Source organism: Osmerus mordax, chromosome 6 (assembly GCF_038355195.1).
Source record: "Osmerus mordax isolate fOsmMor3 chromosome 6, fOsmMor3.pri, whole genome shotgun sequence".
Lineage (NCBI taxonomy): Eukaryota > Metazoa > Chordata > Actinopteri > Osmeriformes > Osmeridae > Osmerus > Osmerus mordax.
The window spans coordinates 11,002,151-11,021,911 of NC_090055.1; the positions used below are offsets into that span (position 1 = coordinate 11,002,151).

At 43.9% G+C, this 19,761-nt stretch overlaps 1 protein-coding gene across 2 annotated transcripts; it reads right to left on the reverse strand.

Annotated features, from left to right (window-relative positions):
- Window positions 1-821: 821 nt before the first annotated feature.
- On the reverse strand, window positions 822-11,788 carry pi4kb (phosphatidylinositol 4-kinase, catalytic, beta). 2 transcript variants are annotated; one of them, XM_067238549.1, is made up of 14 exons: window positions 11,685-11,788; window positions 9,270-10,041; window positions 8,595-8,966; window positions 6,566-6,613; window positions 5,506-5,733; window positions 5,196-5,423; window positions 4,983-5,092; window positions 4,678-4,782; window positions 4,285-4,408; window positions 3,956-4,069; window positions 3,625-3,776; window positions 3,262-3,394; window positions 3,052-3,172; window positions 822-2,758 (listed from the first exon to the last, which is right to left on the reverse strand). In XM_067238549.1, exons 2-14 carry the CDS (start codon window positions 10,014-10,016, stop codon window positions 2,577-2,579), a joined length of 2,664 nt encoding a protein of 887 aa, XP_067094650.1. In that variant the 5' UTR covers window positions 10,017-10,041; window positions 11,685-11,788; the 3' UTR covers window positions 822-2,576. The 2 variants fall into 2 exon arrangements, with proteins under 2 accessions (XP_067094650.1, XP_067094651.1); XM_067238550.1 differs by lacking the exon at window positions 6,566-6,613.
- Between the last annotated feature and the right edge of the window lie 7,973 nt (window positions 11,789-19,761).

The following is a 19,761-nucleotide window of genomic DNA, read 5'->3' on the forward strand; positions in this document are numbered from 1 at the left end:
TCCACCCGTCATGGGACAGTGGGCTGGCCCTAAAAGCAAATGTCAGGTGAAGGACTGGTGTCCTCTGGTGGTGCACATACGCGACACAACAACTAGAACCTATTCATTTAAGAAAATACATGGCCCACTCACGTCAAAAATATTGTTTATATACATATGGAAACCCATTAAATTGAATGATTGGAAATAATTGTGTATACACTACCGTTCAAAAGTTTGGGGTCACTTAAAAATGTCCCTATTTTTCAAAGAAAAGCACTGTTTTTTTCAATGAAGATAACGTTAAATTAATCAGAAATACACCATACATTGTTAATGTGGTAAATGACTATTCTAGGTGGAAACGTCTGGTTTTTAATGAAATATCTACATAGGTGTATAGAGGCCCATTTCCAGCAACTATATGTGTTCGCATGGTACATTGTGTTTGCTTATTGCCTTAGAAAACTAATGGATGATTAGAAGGATTAGAATTAGAATGCCAAAGGCCTGCAATGTTGTAATTGCTGCAAATGGAGCATTATTTGACAAAAGCAAAGTTTGAAGAACAAGTTATATTTCAAATAAAAATTATTTCTAATAATAATAATTAACCTTGTAAATGTCTTGACTATATTTTCTATTCATTTTGAAAGTTATTTGATAAATAAAAGTGTGAGTTTTCATGGAAAACACAAAATTGTCTGTGTGACCCCAAACTTTTGAAAGGTAGTGTACATTTTTTCGCTCAACCTTTCAAACTTTTTCTTCCTTCCTTAGATGTCACTGCAGGACTGTCACTGAACGAAAATATGCACCGGTTCATAAATTTGACAATTGCGCTGAGACAATAAAGTTAAATTTATTATACAAAGCAACATTCACAAGTTAATGGAGGTCTTTCACATGATCAAAAGCTGGTCCGTTCAAGAGGTAATACAGAAAGTAAAAGGTTTTGACAGCAGAACAAAGTGGTAGAAAAAAAACAATTAAGAAAGTATTACATAGCTTGTTTGCTCACACTTTTCATTAGACTTGTTTAGAAAGGGGGATTGCATGTGGAGTGATGGGTGGCAAGTAACTGACACAAAGGAGATTGGCGTGATGGAAACTACAGTAGCACACTGTATTTGTTGAAAGACAGCCAATATAAAAAATATCTGCTTAGTCCACAGTCGCTGGCCATTTAAACATCCATCTTATAAACTCTGGAAAGCAGCCCTTCAAATAATGTATTACAACCCTTAGATATGAATCCATAGTAAAGGACATCCGGTTCCTTTCAACGCTTTCACAGCGTTTTATAAACTTGAATGTTCATGAAGGTACTCCAACACAGGTGTCCAGCTTCCACTGCTTTCCATTACCTGTCAAACACCTGCAAGGTAAAAGTCCCGTCCGATGAGCGAGGATGTCATGTGGCTTAGTTGATGCACGAGAGCAGCTACATTAATCTCCATTTTCATCCACAGTAAAACGCACAAGGTTCGTTCAATACAAGTTGACAGTTCCTCACTGAGCAAGTGTCATATTCAATTGATGCAAATGAAACAAAAATTTAGCTTTGACCATTGAAACAAGTATGTGGCGGTGGGGCCTACTTAGAAATGTATTGTCTTGTTCATACAGTCAGAAAAGGCTATAGATATAAATGTATAGTAGTAGTAAAAGTTGCACAGCCTCAGGTGACATTGAAACAATGGAATTGGTGACATTGAAACAACAAATGAGTGACAAACTTCACTATTCACCTTGGCAAGCGAACGTATTTATGCCAATGAATATAATACCAATGAAGATTATGGCTGGTAGTGTTATTTCAGAGAAAACAATTTTCAATTTTGCAGGTAGATTTTGTGTCAAAATAACCTTCATGTATTTTCCTCGCAGTCAATCTGCTCATGCCCTCTTGAGAAGTGTACCTTGTTCATAATTAAGAGTACAGACAGAACTGAAACCACATTTCATTGTCTAACTTTTGTCTAGAAAGTGTTTGGTTAGGAACAGCCAATAAAGTTCATAAAAAATAAATTAATGAATAAAACAAAAAGCAAAATGCATTAATCTGTTGGGATGAATGTAGATTCAGTTGGAGACTGTAAAACACAAGGTTGGTGGTGGGAGGCAATAGAACAGAGGAGCTAGGGAGCAGTGTTAAGTGAGACAGAACAACAGAACCATTACATATCGAAAAGAGGGAACACTCGTTGAAGCTACGACAAAAACAAACTCACAAATATGAGCAATTAAAACAGAGACAGAAGAGGCAACCACAGATCAGCGAGGAAGTCTTTGGAAAAATAAAGGGGGGGGGGGCTTCACAGTTGAGACCTCCTCGGGCTTCAGTTCTGGTATAAAAGTCCTGTGAGCGAAGACCTCAGTTGAAAAATAGGGACCAAAGCATTGGTGTTGTGTTAGAGGGACCACTATAAACAAGCATTAGGAGTCTGTTGAGGTATTAAGAGGGTTTGGTGGAAGGGCTGGGCACGGGGCTGTGTGGTTTTCTCAAGTCTGTGTGTTTGTTAATGGAGGATGCCCACCACACACACGCGCACGCGCTCAACCAACCAAACATCAAACAAACACACACTCTCTTTTCACATGATGCCGTTGGTGAGATACTGGAAACCGTCATAGAGCTTGGTGGTAATGGAGCGCATGGAGCCGTCCACCATCTGCTCCACCAGCACCTGCAGCTGCTCCTCCGTCAGGCTCATGTGGAAACGTTCCTTCAGGGTTCGGATGGTGCTGGAGCCGTGGAAGCACGGCAACTGGGAGCCTGGGACAGGGAGGGGACAAAAAGACGAGGAGAGGAAAGCGTGGAGATTTGGGGAGAGGGAGAAGGTTGAGATGAGTTGGGGACAGAGGTGGTGATTAAAGCCAGGGTGTAGAAAGGGGTACAGATGAGTGGATAGGATTTGGACAGAGGCGGACATGTGGTACATGGTGGGAAAAGAACGTTTGGCTTGGATAATAGTAACCAGACCGTTTGTCGTCGTCCCGTCCCACCCCCCATACATATCCCCATGTGTATTCAAGAAGTCAGACAGAAGGGGATAGAGCAGAGCCTACCTTGCTGCATGATCTCCACTATCTGGATGACTTTGTCCATGTGTTTCCGCGCAGCTATCAAGCCTTGTAGCATCAGCATCTTATAGTAGTTGAACATGTCTCCATCGAGACCTCCCATCACCTGAGAAACGGAGAAACCGCAGGGTCAGAAGAGGGTGGCAGAGAAACAGCACAGAGAAGGCACGTTCCCATGCCGGTCATGTGACTTACGTCCACAAACTCGCTGGTGAGCTTGAAGGCGGAGGTCTCGAAGCCTAGGTTGCGCGGCGAGCTGGACAGGATGAAGCCGAAGTCTATGTGGATGATGTGCCCCTCCGCGTCCAATAAGATGTTCCCATTGTGCCTGGGGGGGGGGGGGGGGGGGGGGTGGAGAGACGGAGGTCAGAAGAGAGGGTAAGGCGAGTGACCGAAAAGGCGTCAACGTGCAGCCCGACACAAACTTGCTACACATCAGAGGGGGGGCGAGGGGGGGGTGGTCAAGGAAATAAAAGAGATGCAGGCAGTAGAAAGAGGAAAAAGTACAATTTACAGCTGAAAAGAGGAAAGTGGCTCTTAGAAAACACGCCATCTCACCTGTCTTTGACCTGCAGCAGGTAGCAGATGAGGCAGTAGCCGGCGCAGCTCTGGACGAAGTTCCGCTGGGCGGTGAGGAAGGCCTCTGTGGTGGGGCTGCCATGCTCCTGCAGGAAGTAGTCCATCAGCGACAGCTGGCTCTGCTTCTTCACCTGAGCACGCAAGGAAACAACGCGCACGGAATCAAAAAAATAGAATCAAGCACTCGGAGTTTGTGAAGAAAACTGGGTCCCATAAGATCCAGTGAAACAAGAGGAAGAGGAGAGGCTTGAAAGGAAACCAAATATGAAAAGCATGTGAATGAACCGGTTGTGGTGGGGGACAGGGCTACCTGGTGGATGGACACGGCATTGACCACGGGCTCAATCATGCCGCTGTCGCAGGAAATCACCAGGATCTTGTAGGGCTTGATCCACAGGGGCACGCGCTCCTGCTCCCAGATGCTCTGGAGGATGGACAGACACAGAGGGGGTCAAAAAAGGATGCCTTTCTCAGCTTATTGATATGTAGCAGGGGCATAGCATAGTATAGCATTGGCTAAAAAAAGCTTAGCATATTTTTTCCCTTGGCATATGGAGAGCTTCAGCCCCAGAAGCAGTAGCTTATCTATATCAAGGAACCCCAGCCTAGCTGAGGGCTGAGGTGGGGTACAGTATCTACCTGCAGCTGTTTCAGCACTTGGAAGGCCAGGAGCTCCTGTCGCAGGTCGTCGCCACACTTGACAATGACGGACAGCAAGCGCCAGTTAGGGAGGTGACCATAGGGGGAGCCATCCCTTATCCGCCTACCAGATGAAAAGGAGATGAGATATCGTGAAAAAACTTCAAATTCTAAAAACATTCTTTTATAAGAATTACACAAGACTTGTCTCTGGAAACAGGAGAAATAAAAAATAAGAAATTTGAAATACAATACTCAGATGTGTCAATCCATATTGCACAACTGAATGAAAGGAAGTCTTTCTGTTTTCAGTGTGCAGTGATAAGTGTTAAGCAGTCTCCCATATTGCAGCACAGTGCCCACTTGGCCCTCCAGGAGGGAGTCAGTACTCACCGGACCTTCTCCTGCCAAGGCTCTTTGAGGGCCACAGCAGATGGGTCCTCGGGGTCCCTCTTAAACGTGGTGGGGGTTTGAGCCAGCTGCTCCGACAGACGGCGCCTAGCAACAAAGTGACAGGAAGAGAAAGTTTTGTTTTAAGAAATGCACATCCTTAGGCAAACCTAAAGGATTCTAAATCTAAAGGATTTTTCTGAAACACCCGAGGAGCTTGTCAGGCGCATGAAACCAAACATTGTGACAAGATGTGTTCAGTCGCATAGCTCTGTGTTCTTCGAGCAAAGCCTTATCTACACATGTACCTTATATCTCCTGCGGCAATGAAGATGGGCTCCTTGCTCTCCAGGCTGGTGATGCTGTCTACTGAGAACTGGGAGATGTTATCACAGCTGTTGGTGTGGATCTCGGGGAGCTGAAAAAATAAACAGAAGAAGTCCACAGTCGCATTAGAGCCGAACGGAGAGCGTTATTAGCGACAAATGCCAAACCGGTCTGGTCGCTCCAGTGAGACGCACCTCCACCTGAAGCTCCCCGATGTCGTCCACCGACCAGGCCTCGTCATCGTTGTCGTAGTTGGGGACAGTGGAGAAGCTCCCCGCCCGCTGGTCGGCCGTGATGCCGCAGTCCGGCAGGTTCTCCACCGAGCGCGTGCTGCGGATCCGCGTCTCCGGGATCCGCACGGGAACGTTGGACATCTCAAAGTTCTCGCACTCCAGCACCTCCACGTAGATGAGGTACGGGGCCTGGAGAGGGACAAACACCAGGGTTTAAAACTTTATGAGCGGTCAAATGTTGGATGTTGCAGGGGTGTGTGTCCTCCCTCACCTTATCCTTAGAGTTGAGCACCACAGCCTGCGTGTGCGGCACGCGCACCACGTGGTGGTCAAAGGGGGCGGTGGGCAGCCAGACGCGGGCGGGCAGCTTGTGGTTGAGCAGCGACAGCTCCGAGATCAGACGCTGGGTCTTCTGCTCCTTGGTGGGCAGTGTGGCCAGGCGCTTGCCGATGCCCATCAGGGACTTGATGAACTCTCTCTGGGGCGTCAGGCGCACAGGCTGCAAGGAAGGGAGGATGAAAAAGGCAGATGTGAGATGTATGATGTTGATCCTGTCAGGGATGCTCCACAGAATGTCATTGGACCAACAATTGACCTGGTGTAATTGTTCATACTGTGAGGGATAGAACTGTAATTGTAATGACTTGGCCAACAGGTCTCGACAAAACCCACTACAACACTCCTTTTCCCCATTTGACCAAATGTGAAGCAAGTCAGACCCCCCCGTGAGCAATTACTTCAGCAAATAATCCATACATTATTGAGGAGCTGCAATAGTTGATGATTCCAAGTTAAACAATGGACAAACCTGGAAGGCCACCTTACTAAGGCCTGTTGTTAATCACTTTGTTACCAAACTTGACACAAACACCAAATAATTCAGTTGAAACTGCACAACCATTAATACGGAAAAGAAGAATATAACTTCAACAATTGTTTAAGTAAATGAAGGCATTAAAGCTTCAATCATCAGGAAGAAGTTCACAGTTGACAGACATTGAAGTCAGAGAACACCAGAACCTGCAATACCAGAAATTTGACCCCAAAAAAACACAAGACATTTTCAATTACAGGAAAAAAAAATAGAATCTGTCAGAAGAGTGGAGATTTATAAGCATGACAATTTATCTGGGTAATACCAATAATAATTCCAAAGATCAACAGTCCCAATTTTTTTTTCGTTTTCCTTCTTCTTAACAGCCCACACAGGTACATGCTTACAAATCCCCACCATGCGCAGTTGAACCCATGACCCTTAGCTGCCAGTGGAAACGGCTGGTATCACACAATGCACCACAGGGAGCGCTGGTGATGACGGGCGGTAAACTTACTGTCCCAGCCTCCTGGTGGAGACTCTCAGTCGAGCTGGAGCTCGAATCCTAGAGACGGTCAGGAGTTAGAGGTCTTAGTTACGGTGTGAGGTGAGGGGCGGAGAACAGGATGAAGACACCAGGTCATCGTCGCCAGGAAAGGGCACCAGGGCGCCAGATGTTTAGGCATTGACTGAGATCAACGGGGTTGATAATAGCGAGGGCTGACCAAATTTGTGTATTTCATAATCAGGTAAGACACTGGTAAAGCTTTATGTACTAAAAAGGTGAAGTTTCGGACTTTGGAGTTGATGGAGGTTATAACCCAACAAGTCGCGAGGAAATGCGAAGCACTGCTTGTGGAAAGGATGCATACTGAATGCCAAGTCATCCTGCCCTGAAGAGCGTTGGGATGAGAGCCAATATCACATAAGACAAATCTCCTCTGTTTAATCCCCTCAGGGTAGGGCAGCGAGTTCTCAGTGCCGTGTTATCCTCCTGACCCTGTACAGCGCACTGTGTCTGGCGAAAATACAGACCGTTCCTAGGCACCAACTACAGAACTGCTGTTAGAACTGTGCATTTTTTGTCCTTGATTATCTGCTGTACTTACTTTACTACATGCACCATTTGTATTTCACTTTGGATAAAAGCACCTGCTAAATGAAAAGGTCAGATGTAAATGTTAAGCATTTCTGTGATGCGGTTGGTCTTTAACCACTGAGCTCACGGACTGCCACGAACTGCCTTCAAATTGCTTGATGCAGCTTCTGAATTCACAAACTCTTTAATTACTTCTTCTCACTAACTCATTCGACCAATGCTCACATGACATCTACAGCCAGAGACTGGAAGAAACAGAGCGAGGTGAGAAGTGAAGAGAGAGAGGTGAGATCTCACTTAAGATCTAAAAAGGAGAAGCACAGAGCTCTTCCAATGAAAGGACAACCCAACATCAAACATTTCTGAATCCCAGTTCAGAGTTTTGTAATGGTTCATGAATTCAATGCCAGTGCTTCTACCTATAACCCGTTAGCTACATTAATTATTAATAATTGTTTTAGACACTAAGAGCAAACAATCTCTCTTTTATGCCCTGTTCCAATTTTTACCAAAATACAGGCCAGGGACATGCTTTCTCTCAACCAATGTTTATTTCTGCTGTCGGAATGAAAGCAAAATAAACTGACAGTGCTAATGATGATGGGCTCTTCTATTTCTGTGACCCCTGAAATATTTCCCGTAGTTTTTCATTTTTATTGTTCTACCGTGGGTCTGATTGGTTGAAGGCCAGTGAAGACCAGGTAGGAGTAATCCTAAATCACAGTTTAATTACATATACACAAGATCAGAGATCAGCATATACTCTTACATAATGACAGCTTATCACTTTCAGGGGCGTGCGCAGATAGGCACAGTATTAACTATAGATGTACGAAGAGTCTCTTCTCATTCCCAGTGGTGGACAAAACACAAACTCCTACTCAAATATTTTCCTGTCTTTGATTCCTTATGTCCATCCAGAGCAGTCATAGGCTAAATTCAGAATTTAAGTGAAGGGTTTTACTTGCAGGACCGCCATCATGGTCGATCTGTAGCACAAGCACGCAGTGGTTTGTCATCTGACTAACTCTGGCTTAAGTGGAGGTCCCTTCATCATGTGACAGAGCTTTGGACCACAGGGTTTCAGTGTTGTACAGAACCAGTGTTCAGGCAGCAGCATGCATATAGGTATGATGCAACACTGCAGTTTCTAAATAAATGCACACTGTCCATCGTTTTCCACAAAAGACTACTACTGATCTCTGAATGGGTAGTGTATAAGAAATCTGGGGTTTCTTATAGGCAGACGGAGACAATCACAGTACAAATACAATATGTGACTATGTTAATTGCATCGGAATCATGACCAGATAAGGCAGTAGCCGATTTATCGATCGTGATTAATATGAGCACATAAGAAATCCCAGATTTCTTCCACAGCAGTAACACGAGTCAAGTGAAAACATCCCCCTCCACGGTGTGGGGTGCGTTCAGCACCAGCGCTCACCTCATCCTGGCTGCTCTCCACCTTGGGGTTGCTGGCTGTCCTCTTCAGGTTGCTGCTCAAACTGATGCTGACCGTGGCGTCCGACTTGGAGCGCTGGTGCGTCCGCTTGGAGGGTGACAGGCTGTGCTCGCCGCCCAGCCCGTGCACGTGCAAGGAGGGGCCGGCGGGCGCCACGGGACAGAAGGGAGTCAGAGTCAGGGGCTCCCTGCGAGCCCGGGCGCCGGTCGGCTTCAGTTCGTCGGACAGGATGAGCTTGCGGAGTTTGGTGCCGCGCGAGTGGCGCTGCGTGGAGATGTGCATGTCGTCGGAGTAGGCCCCCAGCAGCCAGGCGCACTGCAGCGAGAAGGAGATGCTCTGACGACAGCGGTGAACCTGCGGAGACAGCCGACGTGGGATCTTAAAACGAAAGCGGATGTGCCTCTGAAAAACGTGGTTTGGGCTCTTTTGGGATTTGATCATGTATCGTGCCGAAAATGAAATACTAATTGCGACTGGCTGCGGAGTAAACGAATGAAACCACTAAGACACTTGCAAAAAACAGGCCCATTCTGCTTCTGTGTGTTTAGTAGGCTGTACACCCTATGAAACTTAACACTGGAGCATCAGAACATAAACTCACCCTTGACACAGATATCAGGGACATGCCGTTTACTTTAAGTGCGGTCCCAAACTCACCACATACGGCTTGATGGCATCTCCTACATCTTCGTCCATGTGTATGTACATGTTGAGCAGCTGTGGCAGGTAGAAATCCACCTCCTCGTGCCGGAAGCTGAACAGGCGGTTGCCGATGTAGGCCTGCACGCCAGGCTCCTTGGAGTTGTGCAAATAGGAGATGGCCATGGACACGTCAAACAGCTTCGACTCAAACAGACGCAGCAGCCACGACTGCTTTGAGGGATTGTGGCGCTGGCGCCGCCGGGCACTCTTCACAGAGCCTGCCGCCTCGGCATCCTCTTCCTCACGGATCTTCGCTGCTTTAATGATACCCGTGAGGCCATCCACGGAGGTGTCCGCGTGCCCGGTACCATTGACTTGCGCATGATCCGTCGCACCGCTTCCGCTCTCGGACCCCGACCCGTCGCCGTCACCCTTCAGCTGCTTGACCTTCTGCAATACCTCATGGCAGGCCCTCTTAGCCACCTCAGGGTCAATAACCAGGCTCAGCTCTCCGACACCCTCTGATATGACATCCAGAGTCGGGCTGGGTGCGGGTGGACCCTCTCCGGGGCTGGGGCTGGGGGTGAGGCTGAGGGCCTGCTGGTGGTGAGGGCCGGAGGAAGGGGAGGAGGGCAGAGAGAGGGAAGGGGAGGAGGAGATGGACACAGAGGGGGAGGCTGTGGAGGAGGGACTCCGTTTCTGCGGCTGCTCTTCTTCCTCTTGCTGAGCCAGTGGCTGCTCAAGCTCTGTGTCACCCATCATGCCTGCTCACCGCTCCACACAGCCACTGGTGGAGGAGGGAGAGAGGTCAGGGACATGTCAATGTTATTTCTTTATATCACAAGAGAGGCAGAGAAATACAGTAAAGAAGCTTAAAAGAGTTCCTGTGCACAGAGTGAGACAGACATAGGGGGAATGTGGAAAGAACAAAACAAGTATAACAGGCTACAAGTACAGCAGACCTTGACAGACATACAAATAACTTGCATATGAACTTGCGCAAGAGAGAGCGACACAGAGTAACAAAAACAAAATAATGGTATTCTAACACTACAATAACTGTCCGATATCCCTAGTTGTAAACAGGTCACACCAAACATCTCTTTGGCCCCTACTAGACTTATCAGTCAGAAACCTTGTCTGGCATATGAAACACTGCCATAATGAGCAGTCTGTTTTTTCTGCACAACTTACTTAAACTTATACACATTCACTTCTGAATGTGATAACCAACCCTTCAGTGTGTGTTTGAGCATGTTTCAGGTAAACAGTGAAAGAGAGCTTGTCCCAATATGTGCCAGGCATGTCACCATACGACAATCCATTCCCTAATCCCATTGAGAAGATTAGAAGCACTACCGAGACCACAGGCCAAAGGAAGAGGAGGCCAACTAAATTAGGTAAGAGCAGAAGAACAGAAGGAAATGAGATGAAGTTAGAATAAGGGCAAGCTCATTGCTGTCAAGCAGCACATACCACATCTACACAAGAATCCAACAACTTCGGCCCGTATTCAACTTGCTCAGTCTAAAATTGTAGTTTATACGCTCTATAAAGTTGCATAACTATGCACTGATGTTTTTCTTTTTTTAATCGTGACTGTGTACAAATTTGCAAGTTTAAACATATCGTGGTTGACCTTCCTTTTCTATTCTGTTTTCCATGAATCCGTTTAAATGACCGAGAACTCCATGCTGACCAGTGTCAGTAGCTAACCTAGACATAAATTACTCATGAAACTTATAGATCGCTATCTTAGTAAATTAACATACGTTTAGGTGACATGTAGCTCTAACCATCTAGTTTAAATAAGTAGTCGAAGATTCGTTTACTATTTGGCTAAACTGAAGTTGTTGTGCTGCACTAACAACTAGCAACTGTTCCAGCTAGACAGCTAACTGGTGGGCTAGTTAGAGCTAGCACTAGCCATGTTGGTAAAGCCATCTTTACATTTATATGGAATAAGATCGGACTTAGAAGTACCTTTGAAATAGCGGAAAGTAGCTTCTGAAGTTAGCTCTAACATTCTTCTAAATAACCTTATTGACTGGCAACAAGCTAGTGTCAGTACTATCAAAACGGCAAACTAGTATTAATTGTATTTGCACTAGCACTCATGCTAGCTAGCCTAGCACAAGTAGCTAACTTGCAAGGGTAGCTTTATCTAGTCTTTAGTACCCAGTTAGTTTCTTACAAGAGGAAGAAAATGCTTGCCAACACACATGTATATTATGGCCCTTATTTACACGTGCAACCATTCGCATTTACTTAACTACAGTAGTTGTCTGTGATAGTTTACTCAACTAGACTAGTTAGCTCTAGCTAGCAGTAGCTAGCTGCAAAACAACACTAACTTGTTGCCTTCAGCCTGGTCGGTCTTTGAGAACCTAACAAGACTATCTACTGTATATGTCGTAAGATGTAGCCTACCTAAAATGTCTTCGGTGAGTTTTGAGGTTTATCTTTTATCTCAAACTTCTCGGATCCATTTCGAAAAGCTGTCTCCCGACTTTACCACTACTCGGGGTAAATTGAGAGAAGTCAGTGACATGCCAAGGGGCCCTTTCTATAGCCTACCTACAATTCAGCTCTCTTCCGTTACAGTTGAATTTCAACACAAAACAACCAGTTAATTTAGAATTATAACTAGATCATAATTATAACTCAACTCATTGATCAATATAAGGGGTCAGCTGTGGTTATGTGCTTTCCTTCACAAGGAAAAGTTTTAAACATATAACTGGTTTTCGTACAGTTAAAAATACAAAATTTACAAGGTCATGCTATGTTATCTTACTGTTAGCATAACTGGGGTGCCAGACATGTAACGTGCCAGACATGTAATTAAGAAATAAGCTTAAAAGCAAGAAGTCCTAGTAGCTGTTCGAATCATGCCTGAATGAAAATCAAGATGCTTCCTTCCTGCTTCAACCAGTCGGAGGCGCTAGTAGGCTTGTTCTTTCACATGCTGTACATTCCAAGGGATTTGGTCAAGACTCGGGGCCAGGTGAGAGTCTCACCTGGACAGCAGTAGCTTACTATTCGGACTAAGTAAATATAGTCACAAAAAGACATTCCATGCCAACACTGAAAATCAGCCCTTCATCAAGAAAGCACCTGAAATTCAACATGCCAAAGACAATGATGGTGCACTTCTACACAGCCATCATTGAGTCTCGGAAAATATCCTTATTTTTGGGATTGGACGTACAGTTTTGCGGCTAGGTTAACTTGTTTGAGGTGTGGATTCTAGCTACATTTCTGTTATTCTCTGCCCTCAGCGCGTTAGCAATCATAGCTACACCATCACCGTGGCAACGACAGACACGCACCACTCAGTCTCTCACACAGGTGATTGGTGCGTTTACTTGACCACGAGAAACCCGATTACTAGCAATTGTCGGTTTATGCCAATAATACGATTACTCCGTTTACATGACGACTCTACATGATTATTTTTATTAATCGTTGTATGCTCCACGGACAAAACTTGCACCATCATCCTTCTGCAACAAAGTGTCGCCGTGTCTTCCTGTATCGGCCCTAGTACTGTATGTTTCATTCAATCAACACATTGAATCCTACTAAGAAAGCCGAGTAAACGCACTCAATGATAGGCTACAGCTATTACTACCCCAACTATAATTTCAGCTGTTAAAACTATAATATTCTTGTTATGACTAGCTAGCCTACTTCTTCTGTTTAACAGTTCAGCTTTCAGCTGCTCCCGCATTGTAGGCTATTTAAGCTCTTAGCTTTGTTAGATGATGCAGTTCAGCTTCCACACTCCCTCTTTTGTGTGAATCACACATTTTTAAAATCAATTTCAGCTTGCGGGTATTTTATCATTTCTGTATTTTCAGCCATTAAAAAAAAAATCAGCATTCCAACGCATTTTCAGCAGGAAATGCCTTTTCTAGGACAGCAACTTGTTGCTCCAACAACCGTCGCAACAGCATCCCATTCCCAACATAACGTGGCAATGTTTGGCTTTTGTTGCCGTAGTCTTTGTAAAATACGTGTTGTTGGGCATACAACTCCATGTAGGACTAAGCTACATTTCATCTTCGATGATTAACTTTGTGTTGTCAATCTTCACAAATCTGCTTGATTGGGGGCTATGACAGATCGTCTATCTCGCTCTTACACACAGGACAAAAATGTTGGTTTGACAATCAACAATCAGGATTTTTTATTTTAAAATGTTTACATTTTGAGAATTGATCGGATATCGTTTTTATCGGGGTAAACACATGGTTGGCCGGTCAGCGTAGTGAAGTTGGGTGTTAAATGAAAGCCCACAACTAACGTAGTCAATTCTTTATAACATGTTTGTTTACCCAAATATCATATGGTGAATTAAATCTTTGTTTTCAACGAGGTCGGCCAGCCTGGCCATGTAGGCTATGTTGTCCATAAAAACGATATCCGCTTCGCAGCCAGTGTGTCCCAGGCGTTAGCTAGATTGAATCTATGGCTCTGGATTGATTGCAATGTCTGAACGTCAGTTTCCACGCCTACTGGCCTCCTCTCATTATCATATTGGGAACAATGAATGAATGAATCAATCAATCAATAAATCAATCAATAAATGAATAAATAAATACAAAAATAAATACATACATAAATGTAAAATATATGTAACTATTGATTGACAATTGTGCATTAATTAATACATATATTCGTTTATTTCTGTCTAAATGCATGGATGTGGACATTTATTTATTCATTCATTCATTTGTAAATATGGCAGGTTTGGTCCTCCACAATGACGGCGTTTGGTTTGAGAGCGTTTTGTCTGAGAATGACGGCGTTTAGTTTGAGGGCGTTTTGTCTGAGAATGACGCCGTTTAGTTTGAGGGCATTTTGTCTGAGAACGACACAGGCTTTTCTGAGACTGAAGCCGTTTCACCTGAGTCTGGCCTTTTTTAGTCTGAGACTTGACGCCTTTTCGTTTGAGTCTAACACATGAGTCTGAGTACACCAACAGTTGCACCTCCAGTCAACAGTTGCACCTCCACCAACAGTTGCACCTCCAGTCATCCGTCCATCAAACTCCTGAAGTTTGCGGACGACACCACCCTTATTGGGCTCATCTCTGGTGGAGACGAGTCTGATTATAGGTGGGAAGCGGCCAACCTGGTGACCTGGTGCAGCCAGAACAACTTAGAGCTCAATGCTCTTAAGACAGTGGAGATGGTTGTGGACTTCAGGAGGAACACAGCCCCACTCACCCCCATCACCCTGTGTGACTCCCCAGTCAACACTGTGGAGTCCTTCCGCTTCCTGGGCATTATCCTCTCCCAGGACCTCAAGTGGGAACTGAACATCAGCTCCCTCATCAAGAAAGCACAACAGAGGATGTACTTCCTTTGGCAGCTGAAGAAGTTCAACCTGCCAAAGACAATGATGGTGCACTTCTACTCAGCCATCATTGAGTCCATCCTCACCTCCTCCATCACCGTCTGGTACGCTGCTGCCACTGCCAAGGACAAGAGCAGACTGCAGCGTATCATCCGTACTGCTGAGAAGGTGATTGGCTGCAATCTGCCTACCCTCGAGGACCTGCACACCTCGAGGACCCTGAGGCGAGCGAGGAAGATTGTGGCCGACTCCTCCCACCCTGGACACTCCCTGTTTCAGTCACTCCCCTCCGGCAGAAGGCTGCGGTCTATCAGGACCAATACCTCACGCCACAAAAACAGTTTCTTCCCTTCCGCTGTTGGCCTCTTCAACAAGGCCAAGGGACCACACTGACTCAAATGACTTCTTGCCTAAAACACTGCTTTTTGCACTGCATTACAACATGGTATCTTGTACATTTGTATTTTTTGTAATATTTGTATTTTTATATTGTAATTTACGGCAACTTATATTTTACTGTATATTTAATTCTATTCTAATCACACTTAGTACTGCTAGTTTATGTACCCTTAGTATAGTTAGTCCACTAATTTAAATTTTAGGTATATGTTTATTGTATGCACCTTCCTGCCAAAGCAAATTCCTTGTCTGTGCAAACTCTCATGGCGAATAAATCCCTTTCTGATTCTGATTCTGAGATCTGAGGATGTCCTAAAATGAACACCGTACTCCAGGTTCTTTCACAAAGTCAACCAGGAAGTCGTCTTCATCTTGATGTCAACATTGGAGACGTCTACGTCAATTTGCATCCAAAAATAGCCAAGCAGAGAGAGAGAGAGTTTTGTAAGTAGACCAGTTTAGACCAAAATCAAATTTTTGTTTTATTTTATTTTATACTTATTAGTTGAAAATATGCAGAAAGTAAACAGCAACATCCCCAGTTATTATTATTAACTGGTAAACGCAATCTACAAGGTCTTCATCATTTTGGAGGTATAACTTTTTCCAGGCATAGTAGAGAGAAGTGGTCACATTATCTTCTCATACAGACTCAACTATAACATCTGGGGGCTTCCCTGCATGTGCATACACGCTCACACAGACACACACACACACACACGTCAGAAATTGTACCCAGTTTACCTAGAATACACTGGGACAACATACAGCATGTTATATATTCCAAAACAGCTATTTATTGTCTTTAGGGACAATAAATAAAGGGAGGATGAAGTTGGCAGGAACCCATGTGATTGCATGTACATCACGCAGGTTTAGTCTTTATATAGTGACACTAGGTAAGTTCACAGCTGGGTGCAACTCCATATTCTTTAGGGAACAGTTACATCAGTTAGTCCAGCTGGGATTAGACCGCTTGAGAATCTTCATTAGTAGCCTTCGTTTCTTTGGCCATTTGTGCTCCCCTTTGTCCAGTGTAGCCGTCAATTGTTATTAATTATTAATATTTACCATTTTGATATATTAGAATGAATAGACCCAAATTATTTTTGTATTGTAAGATAATGAGGGCCAGTCCAGGGTCCATGCGCATACTTATTACTGTGTAGCTGGATGGTTTTGGTGCTGCATGTTGTTGCTTGCTTGACATTATTGTGGCAAAATATTCTTAAGTGTGCTTTAGTTGGTTTAGGATGTAGTTTTTGGTTGGTCCATATTCTTCTTTATATTTGGGGGTGCACTAATTGCTACCTCTGTGATGCCAACTTTCCTGAATGAATCATTTCTGGAAGACAAGTGTCAAAGATTATATTCATTTAGTATTGCAGAAAACTTCAGTATTTCTGTTAGGGCACATTATTAAAGCAGCTAATATTGAAAAAAAATGGCTCAAGTAAACGTCTTGACTAATATGATCATCACAAATAGAATCGTAATGACCATAAAAATAATTGGGAAATTGTTTCCTTTGTCCACATAGCACAGCCCTACTTACTGTCATCTGTTGACTTGAGCATTTGTGGTAATCGTGTTTATCTCTTCACCTCTGTCCACCTTGCTTGTAGTTAGCCCAGAGGAGGACTAAGTTGGCAGGTAAAATGCCCATGGGGTTCCATATACATCACGCAGGTTTGGTCTTTGTGACAGTAGGCTAGTTCACAGGAAGGTGCCACTCCGTGTACTTTTGGGAAAAGACAAGGTGGGTGCTTGTTAGGGTTTAGTTAGATCTATCAATTAGGCCAGCTGGGATTAGATTGCGTGATAATTTTCTTGATGTAATTTCTTTGGCTTCCACTGTCCAGTGGCCCCATGTGTTGTTGTCTCCCTATTGATAATTACAGAGTACGGCCACTAACACAATTAAAGTGATGTAAGGTGCGTGTTTGGCTGAAGGCGTTGCTGCAGAGGCCACCGCTGATGTAGATGCGAAAACACCTGTTACCTTGCCAAGCTTTGAACCACTTTTGATGTCCTCTGTGGATTTGAGCATTTGGCGATCGTGTTAATCAATTCCCCACTGTCCGCCATCCTTGTAGCTAGCCCAGGAGAAGACAAGGTTGGCAGTTAATACACCCATGGGCCTACATCTACATCAGGCAGGTTTGAGCGTTTTGTTAGTGACACTAGGCTAGTTCACAGCCGGCCTTGCTAGGGTATAGTGAGTAATGCTACTTAGGCCAGCTAGGAGGAAACAATGAGGGGCTTTTCTTAATTTCATGTGTTTGGCACCAACACTATTATTCTACCCTCTGTCCAGTATTCAAGTTTGTTATAGGCCACCTCCTTTAATAATTATTGTTTACCATTTTATATAAATAAATAAATTCCTGGTATATACATCACTGTTTGATCAAAGATTTAAATTGCTTGCAAAACAACGAACAAAGACCTGTCTGTCCTTTTACACACCAACAGGGCAGATTTAGCTAGTTGTTGACATCCTGTGATGTTCCATCCTCGTTAGACAGAGGAAGAGCTGGGGTCAGATGGCTGAGCGGTTAGGGAGTCGGGCTATTAATCAGAAGTTTGCCGGTTCGATTCCCGGCCGTGCAAAATGACGTTGTGTCCTTGGCAAGGCACTTCACCCTACTTGCCTTGGGGAGAATGTCCCTGTACTAACTGTAAGTCACTCTGGATAAGAGTGTCTACTAAATGTAAGAGCTGAAGTTTTAGCTCTTGGGTATTAAATCACACAGGTTTGGGTTTCGTATAGTGGCAGTAGGCTAGTTCACAGTCGGGTGCCAGGTAGGGGCTTGTTACGGTTTGGTGAGATATATAAATGAGGTCAGATAGGATGAGACAATGTTGGGACTTTCTTAATTTAATTTATTTGGCACCCACTCTATTGTTCATTGGATCTATTGTTGTTTCCCTAATAAACAATTTTTGTAAAAAGGAATGAATAAACCCCTAACTATTTAGCAACTAATTCCTAGTACTGGTCTAGTCTGCCTCACACTGCACAGGCACATGCTCATAGCATTCCTTGTCCAGGTACACAGACTGTTTTACAGCTCAGCCCAATTTTCCATTCCCCATTTTTTTTTATGAGACCAGGACTAAGAAAGGCTGATTTAGACAAAGTTTCATCAAGTACCTACTGTTATGTCAAACACTGAAGGAAGGGACAGAGCGAGGTGTAAAGTGAAGTGAGAGAATTTAGAGGTGAGATCTCACTGAAGATCTAAAAGGAGAAGCACAAATGTATTCCAACGAAAGAACAACCAGACACATCAATCATTTCTGAATCCCAGTTCAGGGTTTTGTAATGGTTCATCAATTCAAAGCCAGTGCCACCACGTGTATCTTGTTGTCTACACATTAATCAGGATAAGAATGTGTAGCATTAAAGTTTCAAACATTAAATCCAGTTTCAAACAGACACTTTTCACCTTGAACTCTGCATTAAAAACCATTATGGGGCTGTCTGGTTTTGTGATATTTAACATTTATGGTCTTTTGAAGGCTAATAGGAGAGTTAAGCCTTGAGATCGATGTATTATTACAGAGTAAGACAACAGTTCCTTGACATGAAAAAAATATTTGGGATTGCTATGCACTGGCATGGTACAAAGGAAGCCAGGACAGCAATTGCCAGGGCTGTAAAGTTGTACAGTAGCGTTGAAATATTTTGATTCCTTTTGATTGTCAACGTTCTTACATGGGTCTAATATGTGGGCAATGTGACGTAATAGACCGATGCAGATTCCCCAGTAATGGACAGGCAGGAGTATTATGAAATCCAGCTTCATAACATATTTACAAGATCAGAGGTCAGCATACTCTTGCATAATGACAGATCACCACTTTCGCTGTATGTCTACTAAAGTGTCTCTAGTTCCTACATGCTTGCTTAACCTGTCGGTCAGAAAGTTAGACACAACAAGCACAACATGTGTAGGCTTAGTGCAAAATTTAAATGCAACCTGTCTGTGTTTCAGAGAAAGTGAGAGGGAGTTCCTCCCAACGTTTTCGAGGCATGTCATCTAATTGCAATACATTCGGATCCCTAATCATGCTGAGAAGATTGGAAGCACTGCCGAGAGCACAGGTCAAAGGCAGAGGAGGCCAACAAAAGTCAGGAATATGGGAGGACAGAATAAGGTGTCCATAATAATGTGCCCAGCTCATTCCTGTTAAGACAGCAGACCACAAGCAGCCACCAATTTCAATGAAACCTTAATATTTTACTCTATCAAACAAAGGATGCAACTTTGCCTTGATTGTGAAAATCCATGGCTGTGTATGTCTAGCTGTTGGGGGACAGTACTTTACTTTTTCTTAGTGTTAAGGATAATTCATTTTCTTCAGTTTGATATTGTAGCTCATATTCTCTCTAAAGTTGCATTACTATGCACTGGTGAGTTCTGTATCAGAACTTCTTACTTCACTTAAATGTGTTACATTTTTAAGTGGTTTTAAGATATGGGTGGATGACAACAGTATTCCCAATGCAATAACTTATAAACCATGTGGAATTCATTTGAAGTTGGCTATTGTTTTAAAAGTTCTCTGCTATTGTTGCAGAGAAATTGTTATCTCCATTTCTCTGCAATATTTTAAAGAACTGTCTACCGACTTATCCACCCCTCTGAGCAAACTGAGATGTTCAAATGAGTGAGCAACAAGCCAAGAGGTGGCCTAGAGCCTAGCAACAAATGTTTTGACATATTACAGAAATATC

Coding starts and splice junctions, on each gene's coding strand:
- pi4kb (XM_067238549.1), bottom strand. CDS start 10,016: ATGATGGGTGACACAGAGCTTGAGCAGCCACTGGCTCAGCAAGAGGAA. Junction 5,424..5,505: donor TGCTCAACTCTAAGGATAAG/GTGAGGGAGGAC, acceptor GTCCCTCTCCAG/GCCCCGTACCTCATCTACGT. Junction 4,783..4,982: donor ATTGCCGCAGGAGATATAAG/GTACATGTGTAG, acceptor CTTTGTTGCTAG/GCGCCGTCTGTCGGAGCAGC.